The sequence below is a fragment of the Nestor notabilis genome, unplaced genomic scaffold (assembly GCF_000696875.1).
Source record: "Nestor notabilis isolate BGI_N333 unplaced genomic scaffold, ASM69687v1 scaffold13056, whole genome shotgun sequence".
Taxonomy (NCBI): Eukaryota; Metazoa; Chordata; class Aves; order Psittaciformes; family Psittacidae; genus Nestor; species Nestor notabilis.
Genome location: NW_009933496.1, coordinates 31,208 through 53,675, shown reverse-complemented (window position 1 = coordinate 53,675; position 22,468 = coordinate 31,208). Strand labels below are relative to the sequence as shown.

At 38.2% G+C, this 22,468-nt stretch overlaps 1 protein-coding gene across 1 annotated transcript in view; it reads left to right on the top strand.

Moving 5' to 3' along the window:
- LOC104407591 (dedicator of cytokinesis protein 2-like) overlaps positions 1–22,154 on the top strand; it is a gene marked incomplete at its 5' end in the record, with an annotated part of 42,264 nt that extends 20,110 nt beyond the window's left edge. The window contains 13 exons of the mRNA XM_010016914.1: positions 449–553; positions 2,451–2,592; positions 4,245–4,326; positions 7,219–7,303; positions 8,764–8,850; positions 9,178–9,354; positions 10,575–10,658; positions 13,759–13,896; positions 16,181–16,308; positions 17,786–17,966; positions 19,378–19,498; positions 20,485–20,627; positions 22,080–22,154. Coding sequence (XP_010015216.1) covers positions 449–553; positions 2,451–2,592; positions 4,245–4,326; positions 7,219–7,303; positions 8,764–8,850; positions 9,178–9,354; positions 10,575–10,658; positions 13,759–13,896; positions 16,181–16,308; positions 17,786–17,966; positions 19,378–19,498; positions 20,485–20,627; positions 22,080–22,154 — 1,548 coding nt within the window. The remainder of the gene's footprint in view (positions 1–448; positions 554–2,450; positions 2,593–4,244; positions 4,327–7,218; positions 7,304–8,763; positions 8,851–9,177; positions 9,355–10,574; positions 10,659–13,758; positions 13,897–16,180; positions 16,309–17,785; positions 17,967–19,377; positions 19,499–20,484; positions 20,628–22,079) is intronic.
- Positions 22,155–22,468: the final 314 nt, after the last annotated feature.

Genomic DNA, 22,468 nt, shown 5'->3' with positions numbered 1-22,468 from the left:
GCTGTAGCTGAACCCAGGACACATGATGATAGGGCAAAAGTGCGAGTTGATCCATAGCTCTAAAAACATTTGAGGCAGGGAGTTTTTCCAAGTGGATTGTTTCAGTAATGTTATCAGTTAATTGTTTAAAGTATAAAGTTTAATTTGGGTGTTTGTTTTTCTTTTCCTGAAGAAATGAAGGGTAAGGCTGATTCTGAGGCCATGTAATTCAAGTTATGCCATACACATTTAGCTATGTATTATATTTGCATAGAAATGTAAACAGTGTTTAATGTACTGCAGCAGTACATGTGCTGGTGCATGCAGACTGATTAGTGCTGTAGCTCACTGACTGATTGGTAGCTTTCACATGTTCACTGAGAGCTGTAGCACAGAGTCTAGTACTGCTGTGCAGGTTAACAACAAAAAAACCCCACACAGAAGTAATTGCAATTGCTTTTGCTTTCAGATTCAACAAGCAAAGTTCTATGAAAACATCATGAAAATTCTGAGACCTAAGCCGGACTATTTTGCTGTTGGGTATTATGGCCAAGGATTCCCCACATTTCTAAGGGTAAACCTGTTTAAATTCTTACTTTTTTTTCTTTTCTTTTCATACGCTTCTAAAAATATGAGCGTGCTCTACTAATGCCAGTGAGTCTCTGGGGATATTTGGCATGGATTTAATTTTGCTTGGGTGCAGGACTGTAGACAATCTGAATTGTCACTTGTAAGACTGCACATGAAATGTTTTCAGATGCGTTTGACTATTTCTCTTAGTTTGATTGTAGAAATTGGAAGATACTTCAGTAGTGAAGGTGACAGATGAGAGCCAAAGGCAGCAATATGATGTAATTTGGCATGGGCAGCTCTTATGGTACATGAGTGTTTGAACTACATGATCTTAATGTCCTTTCCAACTCTAACTATTCTATGATTCTATGTTTCTCAGATGAGTCCCCACACAGGATATTGGTAACTAGTAGAATGTCATTAACTAACTTGTGTTCAAATTAAATCCAAAATCCTGTTTCACATGAGGAGGGTTTTTTAGTGGGCCTTACATGAACTGCCAAGAGTTTCACTTTTATGTTGCCTCTCAGCTACAACTGAAATACATTACCAATGTAGAAACAGCACATTTTTCAGACCAATGCACTCTTTAGACAAATATTGTGTCTTTAACAGTGGGAAACAGTAATTAAGTAGCGTAGCGAAGAGTGTAATATAGAGCAGATGTGTAGTGATAGTGACCTGGTAAATATTCCCTACTTACCCGATAAACAGCTTTGTTTATCAAACAGTGTTTGAAATACACATATACTATGAATTTGTTTGGTGTGATACTGATTCTCTTTTCTTTCCCTGTTTTCCTTGTAATGACCCAAGTTCACATTGCTTTTTTGATATCTGATATGCATTGAGCTGACATGTTCATACCAACTGTCTGGTATTACTCCTGAATGAAAGTTTTTTCCTGAATGGTAACAGCTAGTTGATATCTTAGGACAATTAAGTTTGAACTGTTTTCATTAAGCAGACCTCAATACACTGAATCTACTCACAGTTTTCTTTGCTTTTCTCCACTTTTGACTACTATGTGAAAAACAAGCCTCCAAAGCATCTGCTTTTAATTAGGAAACCTGCCAAACTTACGAAATCATGCACAAATGGGCTTTACTTTATTGTTCTTTTACTTTTTACTGGTTTTAAAAGATCATTGCTTTCTTCTAACCACAGTAGTTCATGTCTTCACAGCATAAACCTAACCTGAATATTTGATGTTTTCGTGTAGAAAAAGAATCTTTTCTTACATACTACAATGAATATTGTAGCTTTCCTCACTCTTGAAAAGCAGTGAAAGACCTCTCTCTTTGCCAGTTTTAAAGGCCAAAGTTGTCTTGAAAAAAGTGGAAAAATATGCTAATATTACACCAAATTAAGCATGCACCTTTTGTTTCTGGTATTATAGAAATACCCCATTGAATAAAGCAATCTGAACCACAAATGGGGTTAGACTATTGTAAATGAGGACATGTCATAATATCAAGAAGAGGCAGCAGGATCAGGCAAAGGAAATGTATACATTAGTATTAGAAAACTGTGAAACCTGGATCCAGAATGTATTTGAAAGAAGACGCTTTTGCTTGACAGACAAGTAGAAGAAGAATTGCAGTATTTTCCTTACCTCCCATTCTGATTTTATTCTACTCTATAGGAGCACCCTCAGTGGTGATGCCAGTTTGCCTTTATTCTGTCTAACAGCATCCAGTAGGGGCTCTGGACAGTCAGTGCTGTCTTCCAGCACCTGCTCAAAGTGGTGTCCTGCTTCATAGTTAATGAATATTCAGAAAGCAGTAACACTCACTCCAAAATTCGGAGATCCTGTTGTGTCTTTGTACTGATAAACATGCATCTCTAGCTTCTGCCTCAGCTTCATATAGCCCAAGAAATTTATTTATTCCTTGCAGAACAAAGTATTCATCTATCGTGGGAAGGAATATGAGAGGAGAGAGGATTTCCAGGCACAGCTGATGAGTCAATTTCCTAGTGCTGAGAAGATGAATACCACCTCAGCTCCTGGAGAGGAGGTGAAAAGCTCTCCTGGTCAATGTATCCTTCAACACGTGGGAGATGACAGAATGAGGGCGGGTTGGGGAGACCTTGTTTTTAGCAAGAGTGGAACAAGAATTTCCTAAAAAGGAAGCAAGTTTATTAATGTGGCAGCTCAGTTTGTACTTTGATGTCCTTCATGTATTTTATGGTTTGCTCCTAAACTGTTTGCTCCTGGTTTTCTCACAGTTTTAAGCAGTCTGTCTCTTTCAGTCATTACAGAATCATGTAGGTTGGAAAACACCCTTAAAATTGTGTCCAGCCATAAACCTAGTCCACCACTAAGCCATGTCCTCAAGTGCCACTTATACACATCTCTAATACCCCCAGAGATAGTGACTTCACCACTGCCCTGGGCAGCCTGTTCCAGTGCTTGACACCCTTTCAGTGAAGAATATTCATTCAAGTCCATACATGGTTTACCTTTATTTCCTTCAGACAGCAAAACTAGTGATGAACACTTGAATTGGCCAAGCAGTGATTTGTCAGTTACCTCACATTCCTAGCTGTTGCGTCTAGATATTAAATTCATGTCTTAAACATTGTTCAGACTGACACTGCACTTGGGTATCACCTGTATGTCTGGCAACATAAATAGGCCTTATGTCAGTCTCAGACATTTTCCTAGGAAAATTAACTCATAAACATCATTGACCACCTTTTAAAATGCCCTAAATTATTCATGTTTAGAGGTACGCGAACAGGTGCTTGCATGCATTATCTTTTTCTTCATGTTTTGATTTAAATCATTCCTGGCTGAGCAGATATGAGATCACCTGATTGTATCAGACATTTTTTTGGTCACATCTTGATTTTCCTTTATTAATTCTCAAGATAATGGAATACTTTACATGCTCTCTTAGGTGTAGTCTAATAGAACCTGCTGGAGGAGAAAAGAATCCTGCTTCCTGTTCACATGGTTGGGACTGAAGCAGACAGTATTACAGGCTTTTCTGAAGTCCTGCATTAAGGTGAGAGCCAAGCTCTCCTACGTCTGATTGGTGTCTAAACTAGTTGTATTTTTGTAAGATCGTATGCTTCAGTCCTTTCTTAAAGTAGAATTTGCTCAAGTCTAACAGGAGATATGCACTACTTATGCATGTCAGAAAAATCTAGCCAGAGGGCATGAGTTTTAGATATATTGAAATACGTAATATGATATATTTACTTAGAAACACAGTATTCAGCTTAAAAAATAACACCTCTGTGGGAAAAAAAAAATAAATTTGGAGTAGAAGAGCTGCTCAGCTGCAGATTTCCAAGATGAAATGCTAAACATGAGGACATTACACATGCCTAAAGCTAAACAGTGAAACCCTTAACATCAGATGTTGTTGATGGTATTTTTGTAAATTGGCAGGGCTTTAAAATTTAATGAATGATTCAGTGAAATAAATTCGGCTACAAATACTCAAGCTCAGTAAATAATAAAAATATGCAGTTCAAAATTAATATTAATATATATGCAGTGGTTACTACTGGCAGATTTTTCCTTTTTGGCGAAGCAAGCAGCACAAATGAAGCCCTGAACCTTGCAAATATTTCATCAGGAAATGTCTTTTTTTATTATAATTCTGTTTTTTATTTCCCCCACAGCCTGCACTATTTCAAACCAATAGTAAATAACATGCCCTTAACTTGCATGGTTTCAGATATCCAGTGTTTTACAGTGCAACCAGTCCTTGAGGAGCAACCCAGATTCAAAAATAAGGCAGTACCTGATCAAATTATAAAGTAAGTGAATTTCTGTAGTAGATAATACAGTGCAAGTCAGGCCATGCTCCTAAACTGACCACCGTTACTTTGTGAATTCAGTCATTTTCCAATGGATCTTTTATTGTCTGAGTTAACTGACTCATGTATTCCCTAGGAATTTCGTGAAAGAGTATCTACAACTTAAGGACTAGCATGTGGTGACAGGGTGGGTAGATGGAATCCATGCTTTAGGTCCAAGTTACTCTGTTTTCAACACAGCTTCTTAGATAAATGATGGAGAGAGAGGTCTTAGAGGTGGCTGGCAGCATGACAATGGTTGATTTGAAGGCTCTTTTACAACAGAATCTTGTTATGACTTGTTATCTTGCCAACTGCAAAAGACATGGGGCAAAATGGTTTCTATTTGTACTACGGTCAAGATTTTGTAAAGGAGGAAAGGAAAAGAATTGTCCAAAGTATCTTGATGCCAGACTAGCTAACCTTTGTAGAACTGCTTGAACTTACTACATGCTCCTAATTAAGTGTTCTAACTACATATCTAAAAGGTGATAGTTCGTTCCAATAGCTGATGCCAAAACTGCGTACAGTACCTACTGGAATATTGGCTAACTTCAGGCTTGTGAGACTTCTGCCTCCAAATCCATCAATATATGTAAAGGGGTACTATAAGATGGAGAGAGAGTCAGGCCTGTAGTGACAGGATGGGGGGCAATGGCTTTAAACAAAAAGAGGGTAAATTTAGATTGGATATAGGAAGTTTTTCCCTGTTGAGAGTGATGAGGTGCTGGCACAGGTTGCCCAGAGAAGCTGTGGCTGCCCCATCCCTGGCAGTGTGTAAGGACAGGTTGGACAGGGCTTGGAGCAACCTGATTTAGTGGAAGGTTGGAATTAGGTGATCTTGAAAGGTTCCTTCCAACTCATACCATTCTGTGATTTCTATGATTGCAAACACGGTCAATTAAATCTGTTGCTTATCACTAACCCCTGAATGAAACATTTCAAGGTAGTATTTCTTAGCTTGTAACTTATGGACAGCAAAATTACAAGCAGTTAAGATAAGCCAGGCCATATTTACTCCTTGTTCTTGTCAGTGCCTTGTGAGAGCACAAGGTATGACTTTATCTATCTCCCTGACTGAAACTGGCTAAAACAGGCATCTTAAGGTAAAATTTCTCCAGGTAGGCTGAGGCACCTGCATTTTTTACACAAGAAAGGCTTTCCAATGCCTCCAAACTTAAAGAGAAACTCAAACTAAACACTTTATGACACTTGAATTATGACTTTCTAAAAAAAGACTGAAGGTAAAAGGCTTCTTTTTATCAGCTGAGATGAGCTCATTTCTAACTGTTCCACAGCTGGATTCAAACCAGATGTCACCCTTGTCTGCAACCTTCTCTATAGATTCTTTACTGAAACTGCAATTAACTCAGAGTGGAAAAATAAGAATCACTTCCCCACATACACCAAAACAAATAAACGCTGATCTTGTACTTCAAGATTAAAAACAACAACAAGAACAAAACACAACCAAAAATCCCCAAATGAGCTGTGGTCTCACATTTTAGAATCAGGAACTTAAAACCAGCATATAAATCTGGTCCTGTTTCACTGGATTTCAGTGCAGTGCCAACCACATTTGGAACTTACAACAGTTTTATTTAGCAAAGTGCTCCACATAAAGAACAATCTCCTGGCAGTCTCTCCTGGGAGATTATGTAGTTGTTTCTGAGCTGCAGAATTCAAGTAAACTACTAATCTCATCTGGTTTTGGAGATACATTTTTATGATTGTACTTTATTGGGTATTTAATTGTCTCATTAGTTGATGGCAATGCATTTATTCTATCAAAGAGCTTTGAAATATCTGTCCTTTCAGATAGAACAGTACAGCAGTACCTTCTGCTTCCTGTTCTTTATTGATGAAGATAATCTTAGTAGGTTGGATCAGAAAACATATGTTCCTATGAAATACCATACCAGAAGCTTGCTTAGCTCAACTGTTTGGGGTCTTTCCATTTGTTTCTTTCTCTAGGTTTCCAAAACATGGTTTGCTTTTACTGTAAAATATTTTTCTTTTCTCTGCGAAATTAGCTTTTACTTAAAATTTAATTAATCTCTAAAACAAAAAACAAAAGGAGAGGGTTTTTTTTTCTTGCAGAGAGCCAAAACTGTGCTATCTCTGTGCTTTTGAATCAGCCAGTGAAAAAAGCCGAGGGGTTACAAGTTCAGTGGAAGTATGCTCTCACAGGGATTAGGAATGATTCATTAGCTAAACAGAATAGACCATAACATGAATTTGCAATATATTCTTTACACTTATGTCCCCCTCTGCAAGTTTTTATATACATTTTCTATCTGTCACAAAAAACTGTTATTAATGGCTTCAGATGTTTAGTTTATCAAATAACTCTTGTTCTGCATTGTGAGCAGAATTGCTAGACGTGATTAAGCTGATGTGGCATGTGCTGTGGTGGAAAAACCGTATGTATTTCAGTTCAGGTGAATAGAGCCACTCTGTTCAGCCAGTTATTTTGAACAAAATATATTCATTTTCTATGTCATTTTAAAGCAGGCGAGCAGTGTGCATGCCACAGCAAGAGACAGGAAAGCAAAAACTTTTCTAGACCTTCTGCTGTAGGTTTTAACATAATCTGGAAGTTCTGGAATTTTTATACCTGGAAATTACACCCAGTCACAAGCTGAAGCTAATACTTGTAAAATACTGTGTGTTGACCCTGATTTATAGATAAATAGTTGTTTCCTGAGTTTTCAGTAAATGCGTTTTTTCTGAGCAGTAAATTTGTTTTTAATTAAAAACTCAACTGCCTCAAAATGAAATACTTCACTGTGATACCAAGATCCATAAATTTCTGAATTCTGTATTTTACAATAGGTTTTTTTATTCTTCTAGTTTTTACAAGTCCAACAACGTGCACCTGTTCCACTACTCAAGACCAGTCAGAAAAGGATCTGTTGATCCTGAAAATGAATTTGCTGTAAGTAAATGAATGGCAGGGTGATGGATGAGGTTCTGGTAGCTGTGACTGAATTCTGATCTAGATCCTTTCTTAGTCTCAGACTACTCCTTACAGACACCCTAACTTTAGGATCTGGTTCAAAAAACTGAACACAAGGTTTCTCTATTTCAGCACTGCTTCTGTGTACTTACTCAGTGATACATCCCTGTTTCAATTGCAGGTAAACATTATGTAGTGAAGTGTGTTCAACACATTTGTGTTAAGCAGTAACATTTTCTGGTACAGATTTTCATTATGAAACAAGATGCCATGTAAATAAATCTCAAATGGTTTGCCTCTTGTAACTGACAACACTTGAGTCAACTGCCAGCTTAGCAATGAGAGGTGTGTGTTGACTGCTTTCATCAGTCCTCCCAAAATCCAGACAGACTGCGGTACTAGCTGTGTCATTTTTATTCCCATGCCCTATGGTGTAATGCCAAGAATGATCTTTATTGTTTAACTATTCTGGGAAAGCTGCAACACCATACAGTATTTTTCAGTATTGTGCATAAAAATGTGGTAAATTTCTATATTCTAATTTTACAGATACCTGATATTGCATAGTTTGTCATGAAAACATGTCATCCAGTCCTTAAGGTTAAAGCTGTGCTCTCGGGATAGTGGTGGGAAAAGTCATTTATTTAAAAGAATGGACCATTTCAGTTCTGTGTGTGTTGATTAGTCCTGTCAACAGTTTCACTTGAGCTTCTCACCTGCTGTTAAATTCGATGCTTCAGATGCAAACTCTACCCTAACATTTCAGCTTTGCACTGTATTACCAAAACTTATGATGCACATCAACTTCCTTTGCAAACTGAAGAGTTTTGAAACCATTTATGAATATACTTTGGAGTTATTTTACAAAACCTAAATTGTTAATGCTTTCACTGCTGATGATAGTAGATAATATTCATACTTGCTTCAGATAGGTGAAGTTACATGAGCTTATCCTGGTAAAAGAAGGAGCAATAGCATAAATGATCTGGTGGCATTTTAAAATACCAACAGGTAGTCTTGTTCAGAAGAAGAAAAGAAAGGAGCAGAAAAGGGTGAGAATGCTGGCAAGTTGTTGCAGGGGTATTACTGCTTTTAATTGCAGAAATATGTGGAGGGAGGAAGAATAATCTGGGTAGAGGTGAGAGCAGGTCATTTAGTCGTGGTCATTCAATCTGTAATGGCAAAAATAGGAATAGATACCAGAAGATTCCAGAGTGATTTTCTTTTTCCTCTGCTTTGTGCTACAGATGATCTAATCTGAAACCAGACAAATGACTTGTACAAATTGCTGTGCTCGATTCATTTTGCAGAGTCCTTTAATGCAAAAATGTGCTTATAGTTTCCATCTACATATTTAGACTCTGACATTTCAGAAGGCAGGAAAGATTAAAGTTTAAATCCTGATGTATCATTTTCTCCCTGCTATGTTTTTTTAATAGTCTATGTGGATTGAGAGAACATCATTTGTTACAGCATACAAACTTCCTGGGATTTTACGATGGTTTGAGGTTGTCGCCATGTCACAGGTGTGTATTAACATGCTGAGTACCCATAAAACATGTATCTATACACATCCTCGTGTACAAAATTGCAAATTTATCACACAAGCCTATTGTTAGTTTCTTATTTTTATATATACAAACCTGTTACTGATTACGTTTTATCTTGCTATTGCTAAGGTCAATGTATCTTACACCTGATTTATAGCTTCAGGACCACGTCCTAAGAGAATTGAACAAATCTCTGTTGGTTTGATGAATATTAAGAATGTTGTTCATATACATGAAGCTTTATAATACCAAAAGACGTTCTTATCTCTTTATAAACCTAAGAAGTTTTTTGTTTCTTTATAGACTACAATTAGTCCTTTAGAGAATGCCATTGAGACTATGTCCACGACAAATGAAAAGATTCTGATGATGATTAATCAATACCAGAGTGATGAGAACCTGCCCATTAATCCACTTTCTATGCTTCTGAATGGAATTGTTGATCCAGCGGTTATGGGTGGCTTTGCTAAATATGAGAGGGTAAGAACTTCTAAGTTATTGCAAAGAACATATTCAGATGCAGTGTATCATAATCCTCGTACATCCTTTAGTCGAAGTGGCAGTGAAATGTGGGCTGGGAATATGAAAGCCATAACTCCAGTGATTAAGAGATCCTCATGTCCTGGTCACATCTGTCTTTGAAAGCAGAAACTAGCAACTAGAGTCACTGAAGCTCAGTATTAATTGCAGTTATGAGGAGTTTCATATATCTGTGGGACAAAATCTCTCTTTTGTGGTGAAATAGGCTCTTGCACATCAAAAGATTTGGTCTGCAGTAAATGAACCAACTTTATCCTACAGTAGGTCTGGAGTATTTAGATGTGGGTTATCAATCAAATTGTCACAAGGTTTTCTCAGCAACAGCAGTCTCTGTGTAGCAGGTTTTGTTGCAAAAAATGGGAATACAAATAAAAATTGTTATGGCAATACATGGAAAATGGAATGTCTTGAGGAACTGAAAATTTGTCCCTAAGGCCACCTTGTGAAGGTGAAGCATTTAGGAATGCTAAAAGCTCATATACATTTAAATTCTAAATTTTTAAAGTTTGGGATTAAAATGAATGTGGGATTACCCAACAGCTGCAGAACAAGCAAGTGCCATGCCCAGTAGTAGGCTCAGCACATCAGATGATAGACTCAGTGCTGAAACAATGCTGTGTGTGTGTGTATATATATATATGTATATGTTAGTCCTAAAGTATCATTTGTTTAGCTATTTGCCAGTCATGGACTAATAGCTACATTCTTCTTTTGTACGTGGGGGATGAAATCTTTGAGCAGCAAAAGGAAGTGTGTACACAGTATCTGGCTCTGCTTGTCTGTGGCGGAGAGAGATTCCTGTCTAAGGCTGACTCGTGTCAGTAAGTAGGGTACTTGAATTAAGTGATAATTTATCCATGTAAATCATGGTACTCCAAACATGCAACTCTGTAGTTTGAGTGCAAACCTAATAAAACAATAATTGGGTTTCATAGTAAGGGTCTCAGACTCAGAAGTGTTGGAGAGAGACTGAATACATTTTACCAAAACAGAGCACCTCAGTCCTCAGCTGGTAAGTAAGGAATTACCATCTGGTTAAGGAGCATGCATATGTCTGGTCTGATGGGCAATGTTGTGGTCACCAGTTGGAGTCACTGCAGTAATGACTGATCTCTTTTACTGTCAAAATGATGGACTGAATAATTTTTTTTTTGTCTAAGGCTTTCTTTACAGATGAATATAGCAGAGATCATCCCCAGGATCTGGAAAAGCTGAATAGACTCAAAGATCTAATTGCTTGGCAGGTAACTTCTTACTGACAGCAGTCATCTGAGCCTTCATCAGCTGTTCCTTTTTCTGCTCCTTTCTATCAGGAGAACATAGCATTTAGATGACTCATTTTTACCATTTTTTGGGGGTGGTGGGGTGGGGAAGAGTGTGCTGGTCATTTAGGGTTTTTTTTCTCACTGTTTCCCCAAAGCAGGGAGGGGTAGAAGAATGAAATCTTTGTTACAAACTTTCCTGCCTAGTTCTGTGATGAGTTCATACAGTTTTTTGAAAAGGGATTCATAGTAAAATACTCTCTCTTAGGCTAAATATTATGTTTCAGAGTATAGTTGTAAAAGGACTATCTATTTATTATCCTATTTAGATATTCATAATAGGAACAAGGACTTTAGTTCTTTCAATTTTAATGTGCCTAACAGGAAGCATGTATTACTGACCCATTAAGAACACTGCTGGAATAGCACAGCTATAACTCCTTACCCTCTGACGTGGCATGTGATTGATAACACATTCTTGGGGATCTAAGTGATCCTGTCCTTCAGGTTTTTTAAAATCTTTGCCTAAACTGGAGAAATTAAATTAAAAGAATCACATTGTATTTCCTGAGGAGTGTCATCATTACAGTGTCAGTTGTTAGATGAAATGCTGCCAAGTATCAGGGCCATTACCCATACATCTCTTTATGTCCCAGGGAAAGGAGTAGGCCAGAAAAGCACTTTGTAGAACACATCATTTGGAGTGGTTTATCAAAAGCCACATATCGTGAGCTACATCTATGGTTAAAAGGGCCAGGATTTCAAACTCAGGTTGTATTCCTGGAGGCAAAAGAGAGCATGACAAAAGTCATAAACCTTCATGAATTTCTGGGGCAACAGGCAGTTGCAAATGTTAGAAATAATCTTGGGAAACAGCTTTCCTAGAGGTGGGTGTTCCTTGGTTTCTGCTTGTTTGTGGGTTTTGGTTTTGGTTTGTTTTTGGTTTTTTTTTTCACTAGAAATGGAATGCTAGTTGCTCTCAGGAGTTACATTCATGCTCAGTGAACCTTCAAGATTGCTGCTACCTGCCTTTTGTGTGACAAATAACATGGAAGGCCATTAGTAAATATTTGTAAGCTATATCTCCAGAGGAAAACTGAATATTCTGCCTATACTATAGCAGCACCAAGGTTATTTGTTATTTTGGTTTGGTTTGGGTAATTTATTTATTATTTTATATATATACATATATATAATCCATCTATAATGCATCTATAATCCATCCTATAAATCCATCTATAGGAGGTGGTAGCAGAAAATCCCCTCTATTTTTACTGAGATTCAAGGGAAAATGGCTCTCTTTATTGACCTAAGCATTTGTAATGATAATGGAGGGAAGAAAAAAATGAACTCGGAAATCATCAATTATATTTGCATTATCTAGTCCAAATAGAAATTATTACTATCAATATTTATATTGATGCTCATCAATTTATACCAGTGCTGTGAGGGCTGGAGCAGCTCTGCTCTGGAGACAGGCTGAGAGAGCTGAGCTGGTTCAGCCTGGAGAAGAGAAGGCTCCTAAAGGGGAGACCTTAGAGCAGCTCCAGTGCCTAAAGGGGCTACAAGAAACCTGGGGAGGTGCTTTGGACAAGGGCCTGTAGGGACAGGACAAGGGGAATGGCTTTAACCTGCCAGAGGGGAGATTGAGATGAGCTCTGAGGCAGTTCTTCTGTGGCTGCCCCATCCCTGGCAGCATTCAAGGCCAGGCTGGACGCAAGGGATTGGAGCAACCTGCTCTAGGTGTCCCTGCCACAGGCAGGAATAAGCTTTAAAGGTGCCTTTGAACCCAAACTATTCTATGGTTCTATGATTTATCTCTGTTTCATAGATGAGAAACAAGATTTAACCATTTATTCCTCTCAGCCTTAAAATGAATCTTCCAAATAATTTTAATGGATTTTTTTTTCTTTGGTAACTCTTTTCTTAATGTTTCTGAAGTTTCTTCCTGTTTCATTTTGATTCATCTCAGTTTGATTATTAGTTTGAGTTGCCAACTTTTACAGCTTCTTCTGTATCATTGCCCACCACAGGCTCTGTATATGGTTGCTTTCTGAGCGTAAGAAGTACTCAGTGGATTTACTGGTATAAATTGACTATAATACCATCTGACATAAGGTGGTAATTTATATCTATGCCTGCAAATCCCTCTAAAGAGGATAAACAGATCTGTCTGCAATAGATGGGCTTTAATACCCTGTTTTTAAAGTTATAATGAAATTGACCTTCCATGAAGTAGGATCAAGTCAGCAGTGGACTGATGTTCACAATATCATTTATGAGGTCAGAACACCAAAAGGAAGCATGGAATCTAAATGGATTTTACAGAAAAAGCTCCAAACATTAATGCAAAATAGCTAGCCTAAAGGATGAGTGGCAAAACCAGAAAGCACAGGGGTAGAACTAAGCACAGTCACTCTGGATAGTGCAAGCTGCCTCTGTTCATGGCTTGAGTTGTTCACTGTTGTATTGAATATTTCTTGACATGTGGGGAGAACAGAGGAAGTCTGCAGCATAAAATCGAGGAGAAAGGAAGAGGTCACCTTCAGTAACCAGGCATTAACATACTGAATCGTTGCAGCAGTTGTCAACGTGATCACATGAGGAAGCCCCAAAAGATTGATTGAAACCTTTCCCTTAATCTTGCTTAATCCTCTGTTTGAAAGAAAAGGGTATGAAACCACCTGCCTGGAATCCACTTGGATATCTTTTCATCCTTACCTTCTTTCTTGTAAACTATGGCAGGCACCTTCAGAAGCAAGTGGGATAGGAGTCCAAGAATGTTTTTAAATGCTCGCATAGTGTGTTTAATGTCATAAGGGATTAGCATTAAAATACACAGGAGAGAGAGAACAGTCACTACGAGGCAGCCAACATGCTTCAAAAACTTACTGAGCAAGCCCATTTTTCAAGAGCCCTTTCCATCTTTTCTTGCTGCTAAAAGCTGAGATCAACTGACAAATCTATCTGCCAGTCACAGTAAGAGTTTTGCAGTTGACTTAGCAGATACTTTAAGTGGAGCCAGAAGGGTTGTCAGACACTGTTTAATATTCTCACTTCTTTTTTTATCCCCCTACTCAAGATACCTTTCCTTGGGGCTGGAATTAAAATTCATGAAAGAAGAGTTTCTGATAATCTTCGTCCTTTCCATGACCGTATGGAGGAATGTTTCAAGCATTTAAAAGTTAAAGTGGAAAAGCAATATGGAGCCAGAGAATTGGTATTGTTCTCCTTTTAACCTCTTCTGCATTTTCTCTTTACTTAATGCACATCTTGATGCTCTACACAAAAACACATACTAAACTTCTGCTTGTGGGTTTTCTTGTGATCTGAAGGTAGAAGGACCTGAGTTCTATAGTCAAAGAGTTGATTCAATTCTCTGATGTATCTGGAAGACTTGTAGTATTTTATTATGTCTATTAAAATTACAATTCTTTTCTGCCTTCTAAGTAAGTAAAGCAAATTTTCGTGTTTCTTCTCTTTGTAAGTTTCTTACTGGTTTAGGGCTTTGATCTACAATTGATGTCTCCCTGTGCTAGCCACTTCCAGCTGTGCTGTGAAGTAAACCCTATCATGTGGATAATACTATAAATATTAGTTGACACCAAGATGAAATATATGGGAATTGAAGGATAACTTCTAAACACAAACTCTCCAGACAATTCTTCAATAAAATAGTCTATCTGAGCTTGTGCAGGCTAGCAAGAATGATGTTGGCTGGTTTTTTGTGATTAAACAACAGTTGCCTTGGAAAATATTTTATGTTGTTGCTTTCTTGTTGATGATTTTATAAAAGTATTTCTTTCTTCTGTTATAGGGGAAAAAGTAGCAAGTTTCTAACCTAAATTTTGGATATGTCCCCATGGCAGGGGGATTGCAACTAGATGATCTTAAGGTCCTTTCCAACTCTTTCTATGATATTTGCTGTGTTACAAAGCTATATGATGAAAAATCTATATATTTATCTCAGTATGTTTTTCTTATTTTCAGTCCCATGCCACCATCCTTGCAATAATAAAGAGATTGTAATCTACGTTTAGCAATATTGCTGATGTTTGAACCCTTCAGCACTCTTACAGATCAGCACTTAAGCAAAAGCAACCGATTTGTAAGTTTGCAAGAGCAGAGAATGTTCTTTGTGAAAGGCACCGCTGCCCTTTTGCCATGTCTGAGACTCTTTGGTGGCTGGCCTGAACTTTTGCATTAAAAGAAAACAAAAATACCCCACCAAGTTATGCATCTATTGTGTCTGTATCACAAGATTCCAGCCATTCAAAGGATGAGCAGCATGTAAACTCATTGCATGTAAACTCTGCAAAACACTTGAAAGTAATTATTGAAACAACAAATGTTTCCCAGTCTTCTGCTAGACATTGGTCTTAGTGTGAAATGACAGCAGAAGCAAAGCATTTGGGAATTTGGCACATGAAATTATACATGGGTTTTTAATATTTTCTGGACAATCAGAACAACCCACTGTGCTTTCGATATGAAATGTTTTTTTAAAGTTGTTCATATCCTGTTTATATGATAGAAATTGAAGGAGGTTGGAAAATTAGTTTATGATTTGCACACACAGGGAAATTCTCCAAAGCCTGTCTCATACCCCAACACTGACGAGCTAACTCAAGGGAGGTGTGCTCAGCCCAGGAAACACTCAAACACAAAAAGAGAGAAGAGCTAACTGCACTCTACAAATTTAGATCTCAGAAGTCATCCCTGAAAAGAAAGAAAACAGTTCTAGAATTAGCCAAGAAATGTGACCCTTGTCCCTACCTTACTAACAAGAGTAACAGGAAGACGTTTGGAAATAAGTCAGATTGTTTCAGTTAACATTGTACTAGGCTGCAAGCTTAAATCACTATCACGATTAAGCTTAATATTTCCAATGTGACAGCTAAATCTTCTTCAAGAAGATCTGGACTGGTATCTCCTTTTTCTCCTTCCACTGCAGAACACGTATTCTTCAATCTTCGCAGAGAGTCGGTGCTGCTTTGTGCAACATAGATACGTGGTGACATGCAGAGGAGTCCTGTTCTTCCTCTCTGGCTACTAGGGCAATATTAATTTTGTCCAAAGATATAATTTTAAAAGGCCACATTAACATACAGAGATGGCAGAACCTGTTGTGTTGGAGACAGAGTATTATTACCATCTTGGACCAAGGACTAACTAAATCTATTTACCCAAGCAAGTACATTAATGGCATGCCCCAGGTCTGACAGAAATAAGATCAGCAGACACTATTTCTCTTAATTTCTTTTTCAAACATACAGTTTATTATGTCAGTTGTAGTTTGTTTACCTACTTACTGTGTCATCAAGTTTGGGAGGTCTTAAGAATAAGAGTATACCAGACAGAAGATAACTAATGATAGCAAATAACTTCTTTCATGACAAATGTGTTAAAACATCTGTGCTATCTTCAAGACCTAGCGACAAGGGATGAAATGAGGTTCACACCAAGCTGTTTGATAGCATGTGTTTCTCTTTTCCATCCTGCAGCCAGATTTTGATGACAAGAGAGTAGGACGGCCGAGGTCAATGCTGAGATCCTATCGCCAGTTGTCAGTTATTTCGCTGTCTTCCATGAATTCAGACTGCAGTACTCCAAACAAAACCACTTCAGAAAGGTTGGTTATGAACACAATACACATTTTCTTTCAGTCCTGGTTTTTAACCATTTTTATGGGATGAAAATAGAAGATATTTTTAAAAGGCATTCAAGGGTAAAGACCATTAACAGTCTCTTCCGACTACGCCCAAATTATTTTTAGTTGTAGCTATCACTTCCTCCAGGCTTAGAGCTTCAGTATTTCAACCTCAATAGACAAAATATACTCAACTCTCACTGAAAAATTGGCATTTCATCTTCTCTAGCACTGGGAAGCACAAAGGTTGAGAGGACAGTTATAGGTGTATCGATTAGCTTTTTCACCCAGAATTTGTTTGCTTTATAAATTATCCTTTGAGCACACAGAACTTCTTCCCAGCCAAGGTACATGTAAAATGGATCTTGCTGAGCAGTGCTTGATTGTGCTTTTTTTCAAGCACCTGATCTCCTTTTTTGAGTACTTCACTTATTAGAAGTCCAAAGGTGTATGCCTCTAACTTGGAGTGTTCCTTCTCAAGATACCGCTCTATTCTGGCATGTTTTACTGTCAGTTTGTTGTTTAACACTACTTCAGTATTCTGAGCTGCCTAACAAGGATGTGTAGTATCACACATTATGAGAGGCCCCAGGCTGCTATTCCTGCCCCTCAGCTTCTGCTCAAGAAGGGTGTAACACACAGCCATGATTTGTGTCACATCTGCCAGCCCCAGGTCCTTAGGAAAGCAGGACACCTCCTATGGAACCAGACAGCTACACTTCAGCAGCTGAATCATGCAACTATTTTTAATCCTTACGATGCTAATTTATTTCTAGGAAGCATGGGTCAATAGATTTACCAGGCTGCTTCATTTATCAATTTTTATGTTGTAAAACAAGTTCAGGAGGGGAGTAATTAAGTTCAGAGGGGGTAAAGCCGGCACCAATTTAATATCTGTTTGGGGTTTTTTTAATTAAAAATAGCCTAATTTTTGAACTATAAAAATTAGAGGAAGAGAGGAGGGAGATTTTGGGTTTGGGTTGTTTGGGTTTTTTTTTATTCAGTTATATGTGTTGTTGCTCAGTCTGGTAAAATAAATAGGAGAATGCATTTAAAACATGACAATAAATTCTCTGTTCCACTGTTTTCAACAACCAAAAGAGTATGTCAGCACCATCATCACTGCACATGAACTTGCCATATGAGCTCTTAACTCTGTTTAGTTTAGTTCCTAACCTAATGCACAAAAATTTAAAAAGGGGATTTGAACTCATGTTGATATTTTACATTCTTTGCAAGATTTTAAGACAAGGTCATACCTCCTGAAGGCATCTCCTTTGTATCTACAGTTGCCAGCTGAAGCACATCGTATACGTTTTGCCAACAGTTTGCAAGGCTGCATAGAAAGTCAAAGGAAAGGGTGACCTGCATTTATATTTCATGGGGAAATGACATCAGAGTGCCAGTGGCTTTTACAATATCACTCAGCAACTTGTGCTTTCTTCTTTTGCTCCTGCAGCTTTGATCTGGAAGTAGTGCTACCAAAGCAAGGAAAAGCAGAATCAGAGGAGACTGCTCTGCAAATTAATCCTCACCCTGAAGTCAAGAGGAGAAAGTCCAAAAAAAGAACAAAGAGAAGCAGTGTGGTGTTTGCTGATGAGAAGACAGTGCCTGATATCTCTATCTCTGACATGAAATGTGTATGTTACTGATTTAGAGTAGTATTTTATATTCCATAAAGAAGAGGACATTACTGCTTTGTGTAGGGCAATAAATAAAACCTCATAAAACTCTGCCGTAAAGGGAAATACTTAAGATGCAGAGATGATCTGCCCTGCTATGAATGAAACCTACGAGGTGCTGAGGAAGAAACAGTGGAAAAATCAGAGCATCTCCTCTTGCTTATGATGACAGATAATAGAGCCCTGAAGTTGCAAATTCTGAAGCTCAGTTAGTTTAAACTGGGATACTGTGCTGGGCGGGTTCAGCCAGAGGTGCTGTGGAGAGGCAACTGCCTGCATTGCCATTTCATGGCAACTCTGCAGTCAGGGCTGTTTGGGAAGTAATGAGCCCTGTACATTTTGTACCTTGTTATGGAACATGCAGCTGTTAGGAAACTGCAAGCTTGCAAACAGTGTTCCTTAAACAGTGCCAGACTAAAGTCTGGAGTCACTGGCATCTCTCACTCCACAGATCATCTGCATGCTTTTATTGCACTGCTAGATCATTAAAATGACTCAAATAATGGACATAAACAATTTTGAAAGGTGTCCTCTTCCTATACAAGCCCTAGTTAAATTACAATGACTGGCAACAAGAGATTGTTGAATTCCATTGAAAAAGCTTAAGTCATTTGATCAAAAAAATTTGGTGGAATCATCAAAGGCAAAGTGAATTCAGTAGAAACCTAAGATTCCTTTGGGGAAGAAGGAGAGGCTTATGGAGGGTTATGGACGTCTTATATTACATGTCCTCATACAAAAGAGAGCTACAAAGCAGTCATGCTTTCAGGAGCATTAATATCCAAAAACAAGCAACACCTTTGTCTTGTGATTAAATTAGGTAACACACACCTAGCTGTGGGAATCTCACTGCTTACTGAGTCACAGGATGTTCTTTTGCTTCAGAAAAATAGTGACAATCTCACAGCAGCCAAGGGGGCTATGGTATTGCAATGTCAAAAATGTATTCAAAACTTCATGTTTCTTTGTAGATCACAGCCAGAGCCAGCTGATGGCATTATTCCACAGATATGATATCATCCTGCACTCCCCATTGCAGAATCACGTCTAGCTAGCTTGTCAGGGTAATATTTTTTCTATGTGGAATGAGAAGTATTTCTCTAACTATAAATCATCTCCCAAATCATTACATGTTTTTAGCTAGTATACAATATTTGATGTGGACCCAGTTCTACTTCTTTTAGTTACTTTTATTGTTTACTGAGCAAAGAATCCCATAAAGAACTTAGGTTAGGCATTATAATTTGTTTTTTAATTATTTTCTTTTATGCTTTTCACAAAATGCTATTTTGCTTGCATCTTTGCAGCTGACATCTCAGTTCATCATTAATGGACTTAGTCTTTTTCTTTGTTCTTTTTTATTAAACAGGTGTTGAGGAAATATGAGTTCATGAGTGACACCAACCTCTCAGAACATGCAGTGGCACCTCAGAAAACATCTGTCCTCAAGCAGATGAGTTTTGTCAGTCGTTCTATGCCAGCCATCCCAGGTAAGCTGCTTAGAGTAAGATGAGAGTTGTGCACATCCTTCTTTGTTGCTGCGTTCAGGGAACAGCAATAAAGAGTTTGGCCCAAGCAGAGCAGGTAGTGCTGTCTGTGGCTCTCTGTCTTTGAGACTGAGATTACTATAAGTGGGTATTGTGCACATGGGGCTGGACTGCTGCTTGTGGGCATTCTCCCTGCCTTGAAAGAGGCAAGGTCTATTCATCTTCCTTACTACTCAAAGCAGAGGGCAGTGTTTGAAATGGGAAGGGAAGCTCTGCACTCTGCTTTCGCAGATGAATATTGCCAGAGGCTGCCTCATAGTAGGGTTTCAACTTCTGCTTTGAATGTTACAGAGGTATATCATAAGCCTCCCTCACAGGAAGAGGAAGGGGAAGCAAGATAAGGTAACTGCCCACTAGAAACACTGACAGTTGGATGACAGAGGAGAGGAAAGTGTAACTGAAAGTGGATCTCATTTCCAGGCCAGGGTGTGTAGAGAAAATGTGCCCTATTTCCATGTTCTTTACCCCCTACTTCTTCCATAGCATGTCCCATTTCTTAGCTTGCACTTCCTCTATCTCTCTCATTGTCGCTGCCTTTCCAGATGCCTTTAACAGACATTTAGCACAATACAACAGACTCTCATGGCCCACTTCTTTTTCATGTATTTATCGATTTTTAATTCTGTGACCAGATAGGTTCATTTTTTCACTATTCATTTTCCATGTAAAGAAGTTTAGTGCTTCCCCGTTACTTACTTTTGTGTTAGTGTGTGGTGTCCTTGCTCATGGCAGGGGGGTTGGAACTAGATAATCTTAAGGTCCTTTCCAACCCTAACTATTCTATGATTCTATGGATATAGTTAGAATAAAAATGTCTAATTTCTTTCTGCCCATTGCAGTAACTCATTATTTTGAATCCAGTTTTGTCTTATACTTTGACTCTCCTGTTTTGGTTTTGTTTTGTGCAACCAATATGTTTCTGTTCTAAGGATTAACTCTGTCCATTGGCCCTGTGGCACCTGGTGAAACAATTGCATCACACAGGTTGAGTCAGCCAGTGTTTCCTTCCACCTCAGATGGTGACAAGAAAACCTTCAAAAAAAAGAAAGTGAACCAACTGTTTAAAACAATGGTAAGTTCTGTGTGTTTATGGGGGAAGGAGAAAGTGTTGCTCCTTCAGGAATTCTAGGCTCTGAAAATTAAGTCTTTTCAAAATAACTGAAGATCATGTCAAACTCTTCCTTTTCTCCCTCCCTCCCCCCGACTCCCTCCCCCCTCGCCTTCTCTCGTTAGAGAGAAGAGTGGAAGGTCTATGGGGACGCAAACATTTGCCTCTGGCTGTGCTTGCTGGAGTACGGGGGCACATCTTTGGTTGGTTGAAAGGCAGGCTCCGATGTGCAGTTCTGCCTCGGGACCACAAGAGGTCTCATGTGACCTACCAATTTACTCGGATTTGCTTTTGATAACGTTTATTAGTGGCAGAGGAAAATGAGTGTTTCTTGTTCGGTTTAATCACATGGGGCAGTTAGCACAGGCAGCTAAGTAAGGTAAGCATAGCATACGTGGCAAAATATGAACAGTGTGGTCAACCTCTGATGGCAGAGATGCTGCTTTCAAAGTAGAACTTGGTTTACACTGGAGCAACAGTGTAAGCTCAAACAGCTGCTCAAAACAGGCTGCCTTCCTTCAAAGTAGGACACCTTTCACTCGTTTCTGTGGAAACATCCCACAATTAAAACAATTGAATTTAATGCACTGTATGAAAGTAAATGATGTATATTCAGTGCAGATATTAAGATCGAAATGTTTAAAAGTTTTCCTGTCCTTTCAGGTAGTGGGTGACATTTAATGCAGGTGCAGGTAGCTACTGATAGGCATAATGCATAAGCATTCTGTGACACCTGCAATGTTTGACGTGTCAACTTTGCTGATCTTTCAAAGCTAAAGTTGATTTTGTTTTGTTTTATTTTATTTTATTTTATTTGGATTTTCATTTATTTTTTTCTGGTGAAGAGGTTTCATTGTCATCCATTAGTTTCTGCAGTGTTTCAAAATAATACAGATAGTGCCTTCAGGGACCACTGAGCAACATTTAGGAAAATCTGCACTTAGGTGTGTTCATAATACTATTTTCCTGGTAGGAACAAAATTAACCAATTAATTTGAAGTCTGTAGGATTTCACTTCAGTTTATCACATACTTGTTCTTTACAGATCCAGGAGTAACAGCTTTTTAGTGTGATCTCATCCAGTTACATTTAAAACTAAATAGGATATAAAACAAGGAGGACAAAATGTCCTTTTTTACAAGTCCGGAAAAGGACTGAACAAAGCTACAAATCCATTTGTATAGTGCTTCACAGCATGACTGGAATCATGTGGACAGATTTAAACACAGGTTTATGGTTTTGCAGGATGGAGAAATTAACTAAAAATATCCAGGATTTGGTCAACATAATTTTTTCTCTAGCCGCAGCTTAAGGCCACAAGCTAATAATTAATATATGTATATAAAAAACTATACATACTGAATCCAATGCAGCAGTCATTTTAACATATGGCCCTCTGTTCCTCTTGTTTTCCAGCGCATTTCCAAAGTTCTAGAAGATGGAAAGCAGTCTGTGGAGCATCATTTCAAACCTTCATCTACAGATCTGTGACTGAGTCTGTTACAAAACTGCTTCTCAACTGAAAATAATTACCTATACATACATCTCCTATATTAGAGTGCCAGCTACTCTAAAGAAAGATAACATAGATGGCTAATAAATAGGAACAGCAATATTAATGGGCTCCAATAAGTGACTTGTGATACAGATACAGGAATAACATCTGAAGAAAATACTACAGGATGTGCCCACCAGGACATGCAACAGAAGTTCACTGAGCATAAAGGTCAAAGGATATTGTGTGTTCCCTGGTGACGAAACTTATTCCTCAGAAGAAAGATGTATTAAAAGGCCATCTGCAGTGC